The sequence below is a fragment of the Lactuca sativa genome, chromosome 8, assembly GCF_002870075.4.
Source record: "Lactuca sativa cultivar Salinas chromosome 8, Lsat_Salinas_v11, whole genome shotgun sequence".
NCBI lineage: Eukaryota > Viridiplantae > Streptophyta > Magnoliopsida > Asterales > Asteraceae > Lactuca > Lactuca sativa.
In genome coordinates this window covers 65,407,305-65,428,092 of record NC_056630.2, presented here as the reverse complement: position 1 = coordinate 65,428,092, position 20,788 = coordinate 65,407,305, and the positions used below count along the sequence as shown (strand labels likewise).

The 20,788-nt window shown below is 32.2% G+C and overlaps 1 protein-coding gene across 1 annotated transcript; it reads right to left on the bottom strand.

The window, feature by feature from the left end:
* Window positions 1-10,009: 10,009 nt before the first annotated feature.
* On the bottom strand, window positions 10,010-10,781 carry LOC111899313 (kirola). The gene is made up of 2 exons (XM_023895167.3): window positions 10,536-10,781; window positions 10,010-10,446 (listed from the first exon to the last, which is right to left on the bottom strand). Exons 1-2 carry the CDS (start codon window positions 10,720-10,722, stop codon window positions 10,172-10,174), a joined length of 462 nt encoding a protein of 153 aa, XP_023750935.1. The 5' UTR covers window positions 10,723-10,781; the 3' UTR covers window positions 10,010-10,171.
* Between the last annotated feature and the right edge of the window lie 10,007 nt (window positions 10,782-20,788).

Sequence of the window (20,788 nt, the reverse complement as noted above, 5' to 3'; positions counted from 1 at the left end):
GGATCTCTGAAATGGAGACGATGTTTGAAAGTTGCGAGTGCAGCAACAAACAAAAGACCGCACTTGCGATTCCTCTATTAAAGTTTGGTGTGTTGAACTGGTGGAAGTTACTAGCTAATTCGATGCCCAAGGGAGAAGCTAGTAAGATGTCTTGGGAAGACTTTGTACTACAACTAAAACTGCAATACTGCTCTGAGCAGGATCTTCTGGAAATTAATAATGAGTTCCAGAATTTAAAGAAGGAAAAGATGAGCATTACTGAATACGCTGCTAGTTTTACTGAAAAGATGAAGCTTGTTCCTTACCTAGTTCCAACTGAACTCTCTAAGATCAACAAGTTCGCCCTCGGATTACCATCGGATTTTGGTCCGATGGTCAAGCAAGCAACCAATTTGAAATCCGCCATCTGGGCTGCTAAGAACGTTGAGGTTCAGATCAGAGAAAAGGGTCTGGAGAGGGCTGAAGTTGGTGAAAAGAGAAAATTTGAAGGAACTTCAGGTTCCAGTAAGAGAAGCAAATTTTCTAAGTTTAAGAAGTTTGGAGGAAGAGGAGGTGAAGTGAAGTACTGTGAGAAGTGCAAGAAAAAGCACTCAGGGAAATGTTGTGAGGAGGTGACTTGCTTCAAATGTGGAAATACTGGGCATTATGCCAATGTGTGTCCATCCGACAAGAGGGTATGTTTTGAGTGCCATGAAGAAGGGCATGTTTTTAAAGACTGTCCGAAGAGGAAGGACGCTGCAAAGCCCAATCTGCCACCAAAGCCGAAGGCGAGAGCCTTTCAGATGACACTTGAGGCTGCAAAAGAAGAAGATCAAGTTATAAAGTAGTAATGTGAATAGTAACAAGTGGTTAGGACTATTAGAGGCATAGTATAGGGTAAACTTGAACCTTTGTGTAATCGTTTCAAGGAAATAATATAAACCCTGGTTTTGTCATATGATGAATCGAATGACTATGTGAAATTCTTGTATGGCGATTTGGAGAACTGCGAGACAATACTTGGGACGACTATGAGTAGGTGCGAATGGTAGTAGAGGCCTATACTACCGGAAGCACAAGACTCGTACTTGGATCAGGGAAAGTCACAAGGTCACCAAGGAGCTATTATTTGATTCCGTCTTGTTCTAGTCTGTTGTTACCATCGTTTCGGTAATGACTAAGAAGATGATTGTTATTCCGACCTTAGAGGTCATATTGAATCGAGTCCGACTAAGATGAGTATGTTACATGGTTCAGAGAACCAAGTTCGATGTAGCATTTGACTTAAGCCAGAAGATTGAGGTGAAAGATGATTAAAGCGATCAACAGAAGTATCGCACTCATTGTTAAAGAAGTTGATATTTAGGAATGATACATGTTGAACTGTGATTGTATCACATTAGAACATGAAGGAAGGTGTAGTTTGTTCCGAAAATTTTACCAAGGAGATCTGAGTCCAAGTAGTGTAGTATATAATGAGAGATCATTAGAACATGACCCACCGGTCTGTGACAATAAATGAAGGAAAGTACTTATTCCAAGAAAAAGAAGGAGCCCTCAATAAGGATTTATTTTGTAACTCGAAGGTTACGATTGAAAGTCCTATGGAGATCTGAAGCTTTTTAGGATTACCTGGATATTATCACTGAATTATCCAAGGCTTTTCTTCGATCGCGACTCCATTGACAACTTTGACCCACAAAGGGGTTGTCTATACTTGGAATGAGAAACATAGGAAGATTTGAGAAGTTAAAGAAGAAGTTGTGTGAAGCACTGATTCTTTTGTTACCTGAAGGAGTTGATGACTTCACAGTTTATAGTAAAGCCTCTGGAGTTGGGTTAGGATGTGTTCTGACCCAAAGGGATAAGGTGATAACGTATGCATCGATGCAATTGAAAGAGCATGAAAAGAACTACCCCACTCACGATTTGGAGTTGGCAGCGGTAGTATTCGCCCTAATGATATGGAGGCATTATCTTTATGGAACAAAGTGTAAACTTTTCACTGATTATAAGAGTCTCCAATATCTCTTTAATCAGAAGGAATTGAACATGAGGCAACGACGCTGGCTAGAGTTACTCAAGGACTACGACTATGAGATACTTTACCACCCTGGTAAAGCAAAGGTTGTTGCTGATGCTCTCAGTCGGAAGGTAAACCTTGAAAAGAAAAGGCCAAGAGCGTAGAGAATTAAAGTTGTCTCGACAATTGTGGAAAGTATAAAGAAAGCTCAAGAGGAAGCTTTAGAGAAAAATGACCGGAAGGAGGAACGTTTGAGTAAAACATTGGTGTTTGATATAAACGGTCAGGGATTGAAGGTATTCAAAGATAGGATTTGGGTACCTAAGATGGGCGGAGTAAGAGATCTTCTGATAGAAGAAGCTCACAAGACCATGTACTCGATTCATCCCAGCAGTACAAAAATGTATAGGGATCTAAAACCCTATTATTGGTGGCCGACGATGAAGCTCGATGTTGCTAAGTATGTGGCCGAGTGTGTAACTTGTGCTAGGGTTAAGGAACAACATCAGAAACCGTATGGGAGTTTAGAACCTTTACCCGTACCCAGGGGTAAATGGGAAGACATCACCATGGATTTTGTGACTAAACTGCCCAGAACAAGGAACGGTCACGACATGATTTGGGTGGTTGTTGATCGCTTCACTAAGAGTGTGCATTTCATAGCAGCCAAAGAGAAATGGTTTATAGATAAACTTGCGAATTCTTACGTGAAGGAAATTGTGAGGCTTCAAGGTGTTCCGCTAATGATTGTATCCGATCGTGACAATCGTTTTACCTCAAGGTGTTGGAGGAGTCTATAACAAGAATTGGGTACCAAGTTGTGTTTGAATACAACTTACCATCTGCAAACCGATGGTCAGAGCGAATGAACGATTCAAACGTTGGAGGATATGCTGAGAGCATGTACCCTATAATTTCAAGGTAACTGGGATGAACACTTATCTTTAGTAGAATTCTCCTATAATAATAGTTTCCACTCAAGCATTAGTATGGCACCTTATCACGCCTTGTATGGGGAAAAGTGTCGAACGCCATCATGTTGGCTGGAAGCTGGAGAAAAGCAGTTTATGAGACTTGAAATAGTCCATTAGATTGCTGAAAAGTTGTAAGTGATTAGGGAAAAAGATGTTAGTTGCTCAAGATCGACAAAACAGTTATGCTGACAAGAAAAGAAAAATGATATCCTTCGATGTTGGAGATTCGGTTTTACATAAAGTCTCACCATGGAAGGGACTTATAGGATTTGGGACGAGGAAAGTTGAGTCTAAGGTTTATTGGACCATTTAAAGTTCTTCAGAGGATCGGGAATCAAGCTTACAAGCTAGAATTACCGGAAGAACTAGAGAGTATTCATAACACCTTTTATGTGTGTTATTTGAGAAAATTCATGGGAGGTGTGCCCGACATAATTCCGATTTCTGAGTTAAGGTTGGATGAAAACAAGAGGTTGATCGAAGAACCTGAGGCGATCGTTGACCGTAAGACTATGAAGTTGCGACGCAAGATGGTCGATTTAGTGCTTGTGCACTGGAAACATACGAATGGACCAAATCTCACTTGGGAAACGGAGAGTGACACGATGAGTCGCTACCCGCATTTGTTTGGTGATATATGATTCCGGGGACGGAATCATCCTAAGGGGGAGAGTATTGTAACACTCGTGTTTCTAGCCTAGGCATTTATATTGAGTTGATAGTCAAGGTTAACCTTTGTAAATCATTTTGAAGAAATGAAAAGTAATTATGTGAATATTATGGGAATTATGTGTTTTATGCTCAATTATTACAGCTTAATTAATTAAGAATAAAAATAAACGTCAAAATTAAAGTGTAAGATAAGCCCGATATCTTTACATAAAGTTGTAGTGGTCGAAACAAGGATTTCGGGGATATAAAGAATACCAAAATCCGAGTTATAACGAAGAAGTTATGACCTGTCGAAGTTTCGCGACAAAACCGGCACGGTGCTGAATGTCGTAAAAAGTGAGTATTCGATAAACTACTTTTTAGCCTTCGTAATCTAAACGAAAGTCGTAGTATTCGTTAAACCGAGAAGTTCGATAAAAAGAACGCCCAAATCTGACTTCGTATGAGGAAGTTATGATTTTTCGAAGTTTCAGCTTAGCAGTAGACAGCTAAAAAACTCGAATTTTAGATCGATCGATTTTTAGCCGACACAACCTAAACGAGAATTGAAGGTCTCGTCATTAGGAGCACAACGGTAAAAAGTCTGACGAAAACGGACGTCGGATGAAGAAGTAATGAATTTTTAACGGATTTCCTATCCTGGTCTGTTAAAAATAATAATATAAAATTTAAAGTCAAAATTAGCCGACGAAGTCTAAACGGAAGTTGTAGAGCATAATTTTAGCTACGCGTGCATATAAAGAACGTCAAAACGGAGCTAGTATGCGAAAGTTATGGATTTTAAAAGTTTTGGCGCGAAAATCGAGAAAATTCGCATAGTCACGAGTTGTCACGTCACCCTCGCTGAAAAAGTGCCACGTGTCCTGCTGAGTCACCGAAGCTTCTGAGTCATGCGAAGCCACGTGTCGGATTCTGATTTGACCGAAGGGAGGTCCAATCCGAGGCTAGCATATGGACCGAGCCTCGCATAGCCTAGCTCCGAGTCTCGCATACCCTAGCTTCGAGCCTCGCATGTGTGATACGACTCCGCGGTCCAATCAGCGAGTGCCACCGAGACCCTCGCACGTGCTGACCACCTGCGCACTGGAACCAACTTCGGACACACACCTCGGTCCAATCACAGACTGCCAGCGAGCCCTCGCATGCGCAGACCATGTGCGAGCCACCCCCTACGAAGCCTCTCAGCCATCGGATCAGAAGCTTCTTAGCCATTGGATCAGGACTTCGGACCCTATAAATAGAAGGGTACCTACGAAGGCTCTCGGTTACTTTTGGAGTTTTGCCATATTTAGCCCCTCTCTTCATATTTTCTTCATCTTAGAATCCCCAAAGCCCCGGTATCGATTGTAAAGCCCGAAATACGCCACGAAGTGCCCGAGAAGCCTGGAAAATTTATTTTTTTTGGTTTCGAAGCCCGACTTTTGCAAAGCCCTGTTTCTCAATAAAACTCTCGGTTTTATTAGAAACGATCGTTTTAGGAAACGAATTGCTGCCCGATTATCATCAAATTATGTGAGTGTATAGTCACTTTCATTTTACACATAGATATGAAGTATTTACCTTATAATACGTGCTATGTGTAAATATATTAATTGTTTATTTGAGGTGACTGTTGAGTTGACGTTTTATACAAGTTTTAAACTGTATAAGTATTTTTATCTACAAATATGTTGGGTAGAACATGGGTAGATAGTGATGTGTGATAAAATAAAATTTGAGGAGAGGCCTCGATGAGTTTTGAGATCTAGTCATCTATCGGAGTTTGGATGACGACCACGGACTTTCTAGACAGTCCAGTGGGAAACATTAGCAGGTTCGCAACCTGTAGGTGTTAATGAACTGAGAGTGTTCATTCGCTGTACTCCATCCCCCTCATGGTTGCCTTTAGGACATGTATGGCTGGGGAAACCCCTTAGCAGTAGTGTCCATCCCGATAATATTCTTTAGGCTAGGTCCCTTGTGATAAGTGTTTAGGGACATAAAGTAAGGATAATGGGAACGGGTAATCAGGGTTATTGTTGATTGATGAACTTAGTAAGTTTATTATTATTTTGGGTTGAAAACCCTATATGCTCACAAGGCTCCCAAGCCTGACCCACTCAACTTTTTATGTTACAGGAAGTGGATCCCGAGCATAGTCGGAGGATGATGAGAGATTTTTGGATTATAGGCCAGTAGTTGTAAATAACTGTTGAAAGGCTTATAATGTCTTGTTTGTGCTTTTGATCTGTATCGGAACATGACATCCCGAGGTTTTGATATATATGGAAAATATATACCTTCTTAATGAAGGATTTTGATAAACTTTTATCATATGTTGTTTGGGGACCAATCCGCAACATCTTTTTAAAAGATTTCTCTGATTTTATTTTAAAAAGCATAAATTAAATCGGTCTTTTCTGGCCGAGAAATTAGGGGATGTCACTCCGCGGGTTGGTCCAATCAGAAGACGACACACGAGGCTTCGGTCCAATCAGCAGCCGACACGTGGAGGCCTCGCATGCGAGGGTGATGTGGCGTTACTATTCATGCGAAAATTCCCGATTTTTGCTATTTTTCTTTATTTTTTTTGCCAAAACTTGTAAAATTCATAACTTTTGCATACGAACTCCATTTTTGACGTTCTTTATATGCACGCGTAGGGAAAATTATACTCTACGACTTTCATTTAGACTTCGTCAGCTAATTTTGACTTTACTTTTACTATTATTATTTTAAACAGATCGGGACGGGAATCCGTTAAAAATTCATAACTTCTTCATCCGACGTCCGTTTTCGTCTGTCTTTTTACCGTTGTGCTACTTTTGATGAGACCTTCGATTCTCGTTTAAGTTGCGTTAGCTAAATATCGATTGATTTATATTTCGAATTTTTAGCTGTCTACTGCTAAACCGAAACTTCGAAAAATCATAACTTCCTTATACGAAGTCAGATTTTGACGTTCTTTTTATGAACGTTCTCAGTTTAACATATTCTACAACTTTTATTTAGATTGTTAAGTCTAAAAAGCCTTTTATCGAAAATTCGCTTTTTACAATGAACAGTGTTTTGCCGGTTTTATCACGGATTTTCAATTGGTCATAACTTCTTCGTTATAACTCGGATTTCAGTGTTCTTTATATTTTTGGAAAACTTGTTACAATCTCTACCACTTGGTTCATCCCAATTACGATTATTGATCAATTTATTTTTGACCAAAATTTGACTGGTGTCACACTTAGGTTGCTTATCTAAATTGCTATTATGCGGTTTAAATTCTGTTGCCGACTTAGAATTAGTAAATTTTATGTGTTCAAGTTCCTAAACGTTATTAGAACTAGCATATACCTTTTCATAGTGATAAAGAGAATTATATGTCAATAAAACATTCCTTATCTAAATTCTCATATCGGTATGCTAAAAGCATGTCTGGGTATATAGAACTTCGTGATTATCACAAGGAGCGGTAGAGTCATCAATAACGAAGGAGGTCCAACACTTCAGAACTCTAGAGTAGCTACTGCTCAAATCCCAATGAATGAAGATCGAGCGACGATGCATACTTGCTTGATCAATAGCGACATGAGTTTAAAGAACTATTAGTTCAGGAACTGGCCAATGCTTGAGGAGGAGAGTCCGTGGTCAGCGAACTGATAATCTTAGAGCAAGTCAATAATGGATTGGTTCCCTCTGATTCAACAATGGTTCAGGAAGGGAACGATGACTCGAAAAGTCATTAAGGAGCACTCCCTCGTCTATAAGACTCAGAAAACCGAAGAAATGAGGAACTTAAAGGTTGTTGCAAGTATAGGGATTTCATGACTTGAAAGCCTTCATCTTTTAATGGAAAGGAAGATATAGTTGGAGTCATGGACTAGATTTCGAAAATGGATATGGCCTTCATCACTTGCGGTTACATAGGGAAATTGTAGACCACCTACGCGATGACACAATTCAAAGGAACAACGCTTTGTTGGTGGAATAAGTTAGGAAAAACTATTATCCCTAACAAGCTACTACAACTGACTTGGAATGAATTCCTAATCCTTTCCAAGAGAAAATTGTGCTCAGCTGAAAACATGTTGGAGTTGGAAAATCAACTCCTGAATTTGAAGAAGGGGAGCATGACTGTAGAAGAATACATCAAGATTTTCACCAACAAGATGGAGTTTGTCATGTGCGTTGTTTCGAACGAACTATACAAAATTGACAAGTACGCCAAGGGGCTACCATAGGAGTACATTGTACTAGTTAAACATTCTTCTACTTTTAAGGCGGTTGTTTGGGTTGTAAGAGCAATTAAAGGCATGATTAAGGTGAGGGTTATCGACAAGACTGAAGTCGAGAAAAGAGGACATTTGATGGGTCATCTAGAAATGAAAACAGTAAAGGGAAGAATAATAAGTTTTCAAAGTCCAGCCCCAACAATAAGTTTGGAGATAACAAGGAGGCAATGTGGTGCGAAAAATGTAAGGTGAAGCACGTAGGGCAATGCAACGAGGTCGTGACCTGCTACAGATGTGGCAAAACTGGTCGCTATGCTAACAAATGAATTATTTCTTAAAAAGGAATGTTTTGAGTGTTGGGAAGCCAAACATTTTAAAGATGATTGCCCAAGAAAGAAAGAAGCTGCAAGGCCAAATGTCCCGCCAAAGCCAAAGGCGAGGGTGTACCATATGATCTTGGATGCAATAGAGCATGAAAAAGGAGACACTTAAGAAAAAGAGAAGATTAGGGAAAGGTAGGTGTGAAAGGTAGTAGATGCTTATACTATCGAGAGCACATGACTCACACTTAGATTATGGAAAGTCACAAAGTTACTAAGTCTCTAAGTAGTTGAGCTATTTTGTCCATTTCCATCATTACCTTTGTTTCGATAACGACTACGAAGATAAATATTATTCCAACCTTAGCAGTCATACCGAATCGAGTCCGACTAATCTATGAAGTAAGTTCGACGTAGCATCCGACTTTAGATTCAAGGAAAAGATAATCGAAGCGATCAATAGTAGTATTGTGATCGTCATTAAGGCTAAGTAACCCGTAGCTAAACATTATATTTATCATGATGTGATTATATCACATTAGAACATGAAGGAATGTATCCTTCGTGCTAGAGTCTAACTCAAAGAGACCTGAGTCTAACCATTGCTTCATACGGTGAGAGGTCATTAGAACGTGACCCATCGGTTTGTTGCGATAATCGAAGTAAAGACCTTATCATTCTAGAAGGAATGGGAGCCTCTAATGGGAGGAAGAGCAGGTGCAGGATTTAGCACTGTCAACAGTCAAAAAGTCTAAGAGTTAGGAACTCAATAACAAAAGAATTATGGTTATTACCTAGGATGAAAATGTAACGTGCAGAGTCATTGTACAAACCTTATTTTGTTGATGATTCTGGGACGTAATCATCCTAAGGGGGAGATAATTGTAATTCCAGCAGATGAGAAGGAACGTACAACAAATGAAAAGGAACACATAAAAACTGCAGACAGTAGTGAAGTTGATTTCAGTGAAGAAAAAAACATAGTAGGCTCAAAGAACAAAAGAAGGATGCGAACACAGGAGGTCAGGAGGCTTGGCCTCGTTTTTCTTTTATGCTTCTAAATGTCGATCGGATCCATAGCCATCGACTATCAGGCTATTTTAGCCAACTCATATTCTTTTTTTGGGTTAATTACAATTAATAGTGGATTAAAATTTTAAACATTGAGCTCTTAATCTAAGTTCTAATTATATTTTTGGGTTTGGTTGATTTGAGAGAATGAGACATTCTTTTTTTACGTAGTTGCACAAAAAAAATTTACGTAGTGGCACGATAGGTAAAAAAAATTCAATATTTTTTCTATTGTGTATAGAAAAAACAAGTGTTGTCGGTGCCACCGCCGTCACCAACTAAAAACTGCCCCGGTGTGTATAATTCGAGTTATAGATGAGGTGAGGAAGAAAAAGGCGGGGTGGGGAGGTGGATATGTTTTTTCTTTACTGATCTGTTAAGAGGGAAAAAAAACACTTTAACCTCACGTGAGGGGCACATGAGAGTTGCTAAGGAAGGAGTTAACAATTGTTACGTCCAAGGATCAAACGCGCAATGAAACCTGGATTTTTGATGTAATCTTCAAGTTTAAAAGTTATTGGAACAGATCAATAGAAAATAAGAAACCATATCGACCAATTTTACGGTTTTGTCCAGAAAATAAAATCAAACATCATTTAGATTGTGTCCAAACTAGAAAAATAAAAAAGTTAACTAAAAAAATACATAAACACAGACATTTTTACTCTGAAGTTTATTAGTCTGCATCAAATTTAGATTGCGTGTCATTAAAAAAATATATTTGAAGCTTCACATGCATGATGCATATATAATGCAAATTGAAAGTCATTAAACGAATCAAAAGTACGATTCATTTTTTATTCATAAAATTATGCATCTATAATACATAGATTAATATTAGATCTCACACACACACAAAAAAAAAATCATACAAACATAATTCCACTCCACATATGTAATTAACACAAACAAACACGCATTTTAGATTCAGTTTGCTTTTGGGAGGTGATGGTTCTCAATATCCTTGGTGACGGTGAGGCAGAAATCCATCAAAGTGTGGGGGTCATCAATATTCTCATTGACCTTCTCGTAATGGAAAGTCCAAGTCACAATGTTCTCTTCTCCATTGGTGTCCACATGAACTGTGATCAAGAATGTCTTGTAAGCCTCCAGTATATCACCCCCAATCACCTTGAAGCACACTGACTTTTTCTCCTCATCGATCGCTTCAATCACTTCTTTAGCCACTTTTGCCTTCCCATCTATCGTGGGATATAATATACACCATAAGTAGTTCAATTAGAATATGAATAATATGTTTGTTTTTTGTTGTAAATCTGAATGAACTTACCATGGATAAAGTCCCAGACAATCACAGATCCAACCACACCCCATTCACCCTCATGCAGATCAACATTTTTTATGCAACCTGGGCTCATTTCAGATATATGATGTGGTCTTTGTCTAAAGATTTCATGGAACACATCACCATCGGATTTGATGGTAACTTGATTCACTAGTGTACCACTTAAAGTCATCTCTAGTGATGATATATGATTATATGAAAAACAAGCGAATTGAAGAAGAGAAGTATGAGAAAGGTAATACAGCTCCTCGGCTTTATATCGAGTGTTTCAATTCAATTATTGGCCCTTAATTTGCTACTTACCCCATATGAAATTAATACTATATCTGTATATTGCCACCATAAAGATAGCTGCAGTGCAGTGGAAATATTATATATATATATATATATATATATATATATATATATATATATATATATATATATATATATATAGGGTTAGGATCAAATCTAGATCATAAATATTGTGTGAGTGTATCACTAAATTTTAGTCATTAGATTAAAAAAATGAAAAGTGGAGATCTTACGGTACATTTTATTAATACGGACTAGCATTCACTATATAGCTATACTTAATTAATTATAATGGCAATTATGATAATTTATTAAGAGAGAGAAATAGAATTAACTACATTCTAGGTAAACAAGTCAAGTCAATTAATAAAAAAATAAAACAAATAAACATTTAAATAAACATTTTTTTAAATTACACAATTTATAAGAAAAATAATCAATTTAAACGTATCGTTTCCTCAAAATTTTAAATCACCAGTTATTAGAAACATTCTTAAAGAATATTAAATATTGATTTTTGAGAATGATTAAAAATCAATTTTTATAGTTAAATAAACATTTTTTAGAAGATTCAGAATCAATTTTTTTAGTTAAATAAACATTTTTAGAATGATAAAGAATCAATTTGGTTAGTTGAAACTACATGCTTATTGTTAAGAATGACATTCTTCCTAAAACATTCTTGAAGAATCAAAATTCATTCTCTAAAATAAAAGTTAATTCGTTAAGAATCGATTAATTGATAAATGTATTTGAACCACTTAGCTAATATTTTCTTGAAAAAAAGATGTAAATACATAACTATACATATGTATTTTGGAAGATTAATATATTCTGGAACAATAACGCATTGTGTGTTAAAAACCAATGTTTTAAAAACCGGTTTTTTTGTTGAACCGGTATGCTTACCAATTTCCGGTTCAACCGGTTTGACCGCCGGGTCAACCGGCTTCTATAATTTTCATCATTTTTCCTATTTTCCTACACACACACACACACACACACACACACACATATATATATATATATATATATATATATATATACATATGAATTATGAATTTGACGTTTACTAGTTCAAACATTAGAAATATACATAAAAATAAGTTGTAGATCAATCCAAATATATTAAAATAACACATAACCATAAGTTCGAGTGTTTTACATCAATCCATATACGTTAAAAAGAAAATAAAATATAATACCAAAACAAAATATAGTTTTAAATGAATACAAACACATCAAAAAAACTTTATAACATTTATCATATGTTTTTATTTAGAGAAAATCAAATATATTTAAAAAAATCACCAAAGTTTTTATTCAAATGGTTCTTTCCATGTGTTTTTATTCACTTTAACCGGTTCAACCGGTTTATTTTGACCGGTTCAACCGAGTTTTTCTAAAAACCGGACGGTTCAATCCGGTTCAGAAATCAATATAAAACCGATGATAGTTGAACCGCTATCTTCTCCGGTTCCCGGTCCAACCGGTTCGACCGGCCGGTTCAAACCGGTTTTTTAAAACATTAATGTTAAAAACAACAAAGTTAAAAAAAAAATCAATATGTTATCATGCGTTCTAAAATAAATTCCACATCTTAGCTTTCAGGGAAGCCCACGGAGCGGTTCTGAAAGAACGTAGTGGTGAACGAAGTTGACTTTGACTTATAGATATAATATTGAATATATTCTCTGTATTGGAAAAAGAAACATTCTTAGAGAATTTGGAAAATACAAACTATTACAAATTTTCTTTTAATGTCATTGACAAAAAAAGATACATCGTCAACACTAGCTTCTTTTAATGCAGGCATGATCATTATTTTCCAAAATTATGATATTTGAAGTTTAATTAGTTACCATAATTATAAGGATTTAATTTTAGATATCAATTAATTTAAATAGCAAAGTTATGAAATTACCTTTATTAAATGATTGACTCAGAATTGGTTATACGTTCATACAATAATTAAGGTTTATACATAAACCTAACTCTCTCACTCTCTCTCTCTCTCTCTCTCTCTATATATATATATATATATATATATATATATATATAGCTAATTTCAGATGTTTCTAGCAACTATTGTGTACATACACGCACTAATGCGAATTGAAGAAATAATGATTCATTAAATAAATTAAAAAGGAAATAATGATAATTAGTATATCTAATTATGGTAAAAAAATAATTCAATTAATCTCTCCTTAATTAGTTAAACCCTACAAAACCAACATCCCTAACCCTAAAGAGTACAAATGACTTCCTCCAATGATTGATGCGTCTGTTGCTCTTTTCCACCAAAAAGGCTTCCAACTTCTTCGATCGTACATCAAAAAAAATCAAAGACCCCCTTCATGTCGATCCTCCACCAGTCACCACTATTGACCGTCATCACTTGCATCCACCATCTCAGCACTGTGATTCTAGCAATCGTTCTTCACCCTCCATTGATAAAATTGAAGATCAAAATCAATTCATCCCTTGATTTATGGAGCAGTTACCTTAAAATGTGATCAAATAACACCCAAACGCGACTGAGATAGAGACGCAGCAGAGAAATTCTGTCAATGGTCGTCCATATGGAACGATGGAACGATGGCTTCAATTCCTCATAAAAATGGTCGTAAATAGCGGTGGCCTGAAGAAGACGACAGTGAGGGAAGGTTCCAGACGCAAGTATGTCAATTTTGCTTTCCTTGATGAAGTCATAAACACAACCATAGCCATCTGTTCCAATGCAATATTTAACATCGAATTCCTCTGTTACCTTGATGAATTCTTCAAATGCAATTGGTCCATCGTAATTCCATATGGAACACACATCTCCATGTTTTTTTCTATCCGACTTTTATGTATGATTTTTGTATTTACTAACTCAGTGTCTGATTCAAGGAATCGATAGGGCTAAGCTTTTAATTTTGGATGCAGAAAACCAAATCCATCAGCTAGTCGATCTTTCGATGATGCATTTGGGAATTCTGAAGCATTAATACTGATGAAGAAGATTGGACGAGAGGATTTTGTTAATTTGACCCTAATTCTCAAATACTCCCAATTCCCATGGACAACCAGAGTAGCTGTTGTATTTGCTTTTATCAGTATCACCCTTTCCATTTTCCTCTTACTCTACCACCTATCTGCTTACAAGAACCTCGAGGTCCCTCTCTTTCTCTTTGTAATAATCTTTCTTTATCACACACAAACACACACATTAAAATGTAGAGAGTAAAATTATGGCATCGAAAGACAGATGATTTATTCCTTAAAAATATTATGCAACAAGTATATTATTTTGTTAGAATATTAAACAAAGAATGTTATATTCAGGTAGAATAATCTACAAAAGAATGCTAAGATTTTCGCCAGCGAGTGCAGGTAAATCTAGGGGTTCAAATTTCATTATTCTCACAACTTAGATTTGTTTACATCACTAATTCATACCATATTGTGTATATATTGATGGGGTTGATTTCATATGTCAACACAGTCAATTAATTTTGTTTGATTTCACATACCAACATAGTAAATGTTTGATATCATATGCCAGCATATATTGGTGAAAGTTAGTCATCTTGTTCTAGAAAATTGTTTTAAAAGGTAATTAATTTGTTTGTGTATTATTTTGGTTCAATTTGTTATTTTGAATTCCAATTTCTATTGTCCCTCATTATTATGTATTTGGAATCTAAAATTATATTAACGGTAAATACGATACTTTTGAATGTATTTTATGTATTCTGTCAGAATATATTCTGCCAAAATAAAATAAATGTATTCTTTCAAAATATATTCTATGTATTCTCTCATATTCTATGTATTTTACCAAAATATATAAAGTGATAGTTAATTGCAAGTAACATGTTTTTAATCATTATAAGTTTTTGTTGTATTTGTGATAGGAATAGCTGGAAGAATGCGTTAAAGACCTAATACGAATAATTTGAAAAATGAATAAAGTTTGATCATACTCACATTTTAATATGTTATTATTTTTTAATAATTTTATTCATTTTTGTTGATATTCTTTAATAATATGTATAATTATATTAAAATGTATATGACTTTTAGTCTATAAGAATATTATGAATTTGTATTTAAGTTTGGATGTATTAGATATATTAGAATGTTGTTATTTTTCAACATCAGATTCAACAATTTTGTTATTCTTCAATAGTATTTAATAGAATAAAATTTTGAAAGAGCATCATCCTAATAAAAGAATTATTCTGACAGAATAAAATCGGTTTTGTTTACAAATTATGTTAGAATTAAAATTGAATTAATTAAAAAAATTCAGATTTTTAAAATTAGGAGAATTAATTATCCCTAAAAATCGAAAAATTTTCTTTTATAATTGTAGTTAATTGTCCAAAATACCATTTTGCTAAAACTTGTGTGATTATATGGTACATGCTATCTCATTATAATATCATACACTCTTAAATCATGTCCATTGATTAATTACATCCGTTGGTCCAGATCTGTGCCTTCTAGCACACAATAGTTAATAAAAACAAAATAACATAAGCCGATATATATATATATATATATATATATATATATATATATATATATATATATATATATATATATATATAGTAAATGAAGATAATTTTGCCACATGTCAATCTTAAATTAGTTTTGACACTTGTCATTTTATGAGACTTTTTTAAATAAATAATATCCACATGTCAATTTTTGGTTTTTTTAACTTCAAAAATTAAAAAGCTACATGATCTTTATATATATATATATATATATATATATATATATATATATATATATATATATATATATATATATAAAGTATCAAATATAATAAATATTATACTAAATTGCAATTAATATGTTTTTTCATTCCGTATTTTAAAATTTTATTTTAAAAATTACTTATTGTTACAATTTGATATTTTATTTTTGCCACATGTCAATCTTGAATTAGTTTTGACACTTGTCATTTTATGAGATTTTTTAAATAAATAATATCCACATGTCAATTTTTGGTTTTTTTCAACTTCTAAAATTAAAAAGCCACATAATCTTTATATATATATATATATATATATATATATATATATATATATATATATATATATATATATAAAGTATCAAATATAATAAATATTATACTAAATTGCAATTAATATGTTTTTTCATTCCGTATTTTAAAATTTTATTTTAAAAATTACTTATTGTTACAATTTGATATTTTATTTTTTTTAATCAACTCGTGTAATACACGGGTTTTACACTTACTCTCTCTCTCTCTCTCTCTCTCTCTCTCTCTCTCTCTATATATATATATATATATATATATATATATATATATATATATATATATATATATATATATATATATATATATATATATATATATGAAAAAGTTCAATAGAGAACCATTATTAAAAAAACCAAGAAATCAATTTAAAGCGATCAACGGCAAAATGAAGGGTTGTAGATTTTTATAATTGACACACATGCACCGGATTATAACAAAACTCACTTTCTTTTTTTAGTTTAATTTTTTTAGGCCAAGTTTTTTATCAAAAAAAAAAAACGAATATACCATTGTTCGTTATTTTTCGTCATCTTTCCACAAAGATCCATAGTGATATATAAAAAATGAAAAAAAAATCCAAAAAACTTACTTCATTTTCTTTATTTGTTGAAAAATAGGTCTATTTTTTTCTAAGACAAAAAAAATAATAAATATATCAAAATTCAAATTTTTTGGTACTCTTTAAACATAGATTCATATTGATGTTTAAAAAAATCGATATTTCAAGTCAGATTCACATTGTGAACCTGTTCATATTCTCATTATGAAGCTTCTCAGATTCACAGTGTGTATAATAGTAAGTCAGATTCACAATGTGAATATGAACTGATCGAGCTTTTTCACATTGTGAATGTTAAAAATTTAAATATTTACAATTTAGATTCACAGTGTGAATCTACACTGATCGAAGTTTTTTTTAGTCGATATTGATGTTTATTAATAGAGTACAAAAATTAATATTTTTGGTATAATTAGTTTTTTTTATAAAAATAAACTTAAATATTGAAAAAACTAACAAAATGAAATGAGTTTTTTTCGAAAAAAAATTGTTTTTTATATATCAACATTGATCTCTATATAAAGAGAACGAAAACTCGAGAACAACAGTATATTCGTTTTTTTTTTCGATAAAAAATATGGCCTAAAAAAAGTTTTAAACGAAAAAAAGAGGTAGATTTTTTTGTAAGGAGTTTGATTTTTTGGTATAATCTGGTGTGTGTACGTCCAATGTACACGTATACATCTATTTCCTTGACCGTTGATCATTATGATTTCCGACGCTTACGATTGGTTGTTTGATTCTTTGTTAACTATGATTATCTATTGAATCTCAAATATATATATATATATATATATATATATATATATATATATATATATATATATATATATATATATATATATATATATATATATATATATATATATATATGGAAAAGTCCAACCAAGGAACCAATTCAAACCGTCGAAATTTAAAGCGATCAACAGCAAAAACAAGGGTTGTAGACGTTTACAATGGACGCACATGCACCGAATTATAATAAAATCTACATCATTTTTTTCGTTTAAAATTTTTTTTAGGTCATGTTTTTTATCAAAAAAAAAAAAAAAAAAAAAACGAGTATACCGTTGTTCACGGTTTTTCGTCCTCTTTCCAAAGAGATCCATGATGATATATAAAAAACAAACTTTTTTTTCGAAAAAAAACTCACTTCATTTTCTTTTTTGAAAAGTTAAGCTCTGTTTTTTATAGAAAAAAAATAATAAATATATCAAAATTCATGTTTCGTAATACTTTATAAACATAGATTCATATTCATGTAAAATAAAACCTATGTTTCAATTCAGATTCACATTTTGAACCTGTTCAGATTCACATTGTGAACCTTCTCAGATTCATAGTGTAGATAATAGTAAGTCAGATTCACAGTGTGACTCTGAACTGATCGAGCTTATTCACATTGTGAATGTTAAAAATTGAAATATTTACAGTTTAGATTCACAGTGTGAATCTACACTGATCGACGTTTTTTTTTTAAACTTTCTAAGATTCATAGTGTGTATAATAGTAAGCCAGATTCATAATGTGAATCTGAACTGATCGAGCTTTTTCACATTTTGAATGTTAAAAATTATAATATTTACAGTGTAGATTCACAGTGTGAATCTACAGTGTTCGAGTTTTTTTTTTTTTTTGTCGGTGTTGATGTTTATTAGTAGAGTACAAAAAATTAATATTTTTGATGTAAGTAGTTTTTTTTATAAAAATAAACTTAAAAATTGAAAAAACTAATAAAATGAAGTGGGTTTTATTCGGAAAAAAAATGTTCGTTTTTTATATATCAATATGAATCTCTATAGAAAAATGACGTAAAAATCGAGAACAACGGTATATTCGTTTTTTTTTTTTTTTGGATAAAAATTGTGGTCTAAAAAATTTTTAAATGAAAAAAAGAGATGAGTTTTTTGATAAAGAGATGGATTTTTTGGTATAATACGGTATGTGTCCATCCAATATAAAAGTGTACATCTATTTCCTTGGCCGTTAATCATTATGATTTCCGACGTTCACGATTGGTTCCTTAGTTCCTTGTTAATTATGATTATGGTTCTCTATTGAAACTCACTATATATATATATATATATATATATATATATATATATATATATATATATATATATATATATATATATATATATATATATATATATATATATGGGAAAATTGAATATACCCTTAAGGGTATATAAGCTTATGTACCCAAACATACCATACTACGTTGTTTTGTATCATATAATACATTCTAACTGTTTAATGTTTTTATAATTTAAATTCTAACTTTATTTACTTTCATTATTTTTATAAATTACACATTTATCTTCTTTTTACATAATTTTCATTTTCACCTACAATGTATATAGTCTAGTAAGTGTTCGGCAGAATGATGCAATGTAAAAGAAAGATAATAGTGAAATTCAAAATTTTGAAAGTATATCAAGTTAGGGGTTGAAGTTTAAGAACATTATAATGAATATATCAAATAAAACGACGTATTATGGAGTGTTTGGGTACCTAAGGTTATATACCCTTAAGGGTATATTCACTTTTCCATATATATATATATATATATATATATATATATATATATATATATATATATATATCTTATAAAGTTAACATATTTACTTGAACCACATGTATTTAAAACTCATATGATTTTTCAATTTCTTTCAAATAATGATTATAAATTAGTTAATAATGTTAAATAAATACCAAACCTAAAGTGTAATAATATATAAACTAAAATTCCATATTAAAATAATATCTTTAGTTTTATTTATAAAGTTTTGTCTTTAACTTTTAACATAGTATATTCTATTTATTAATTTTAAAATATTGTTGTATGTAAACCATTATCATTTTAAAGCTACAACTTTTGAAGAGTTTGGATAAAATACTTAAATTGTTAATTTAAATATAACATTATATGGTCAACTTAAATATAAATTTTAGTTCACCTTAAACAACGCAAAGAATATTTTATAAATAGTTAAAAGTGACAAATTGTAGTGTCATTATAATAATGATTATAAGTTGGTTAATAAAATTAAATAAATATCAAACCTAAAATGTAATCATAAATAAAATAAATTTTAATATTAAAATAATATATTTACTTCTACTTATAAAGTTATGTTCTTAATTTTTAATATATTATACTTAATTTATTAGATTTAATTTGTTGTTATATGTAAATGATTATCAGTTTAAAGCTACAATTTTTGAACAGTTTGGATAAAATACTTAAATTGTTAATTTAAATATAACATTACATTGTCAACTTAAATATAAATTTCAGTTTCACTTAAAAAACTCAAATAATATTTTGTAAATAATTTAAAGTGATAAAATGTAATGCTAAATGCATGAGCTGTGAAATCTGCTCGTCTAGATTCCCATGGGTGTTCGAAGCCATCTCCATATTCATCTTGCTGTATTTGTATGTGTATATATATTTTTGTGCATATATACACATACAAACAGGGATTCTAATAAAAGAATCCTTCGATCGATTGAGATTATTTGAAGCCGAATAAAATCTAGATATTTTGATATTACAGAGGGAGTGATGAAGACGATAACGATGAAGACGGAGGAAAAGAAAACATCGAAAATTGTTGAGATCGATTTATGGATTTCTATTTAGCTTTTCTGAAAAATATTAAATGAACCCTTGAACTCTATGCATTTTGACATTTTAGACCCCTTCAACTTTCATTTAAAGTAAACTATTTTTAATAGATAATAGTGGAAATTCAGAACATAAATTCATTATTTTTCAATGTCACAACTAACATATTTTTCATCCCCAATTAAACTACTAGTAACATAGTGAAAATCATGTTTTTGTTGGTTTTTCATGTTTTATAAATAAATTTTGCTAAACATTGTAGGTCCATAAGGGGTTAATAATTTATTTATAGCAATTTGTTTAGGAGATAGAATATTTAGTGATTTTTATATTGATCAAAAGTTAAAGTTTTATAGATAACTTAGAAAGAAATCAAACCGATTTTAACTCATTGAAAAGTTCAGATTTTAGGGTATAATGATCGTGAGAAGTGGTATTCATTACATATGAGTAATATATAAAATATAAAGAAAAAAAATTAAGTTAGTTTTTATCAAAAAAAAAAAAAGTTCAAAATTTAAGCAAAAAGTTAAATTTTTTCATAAATATTTATGATTTTTACAGATACATCAATGAATTTTGAAGGTAACACCAAATGGTTAATGAGATGTAAAATACATCAAGTGAACTCCTGGACGGTCATCTATATATAAAGCAATTAGGTGAATGTCCGTGCGTTGCGTAGA

Excerpts from the sequence above, each read along its gene's own strand:
- LOC111899313 (XM_023895167.3), bottom strand. The coding sequence starts at position 10,722 with ATGACTTTAAGTGGTACACTAGTGAATCAAGTTACCATCAAATCCGAT. Across the intron at positions 10,447-10,535 it reads TGTCTGGGACTTTATCCATG|ATGGGAAGGCAAAAGTGGCT; the intron begins GTAAGTTCATTC and ends ATCCCACGATAG.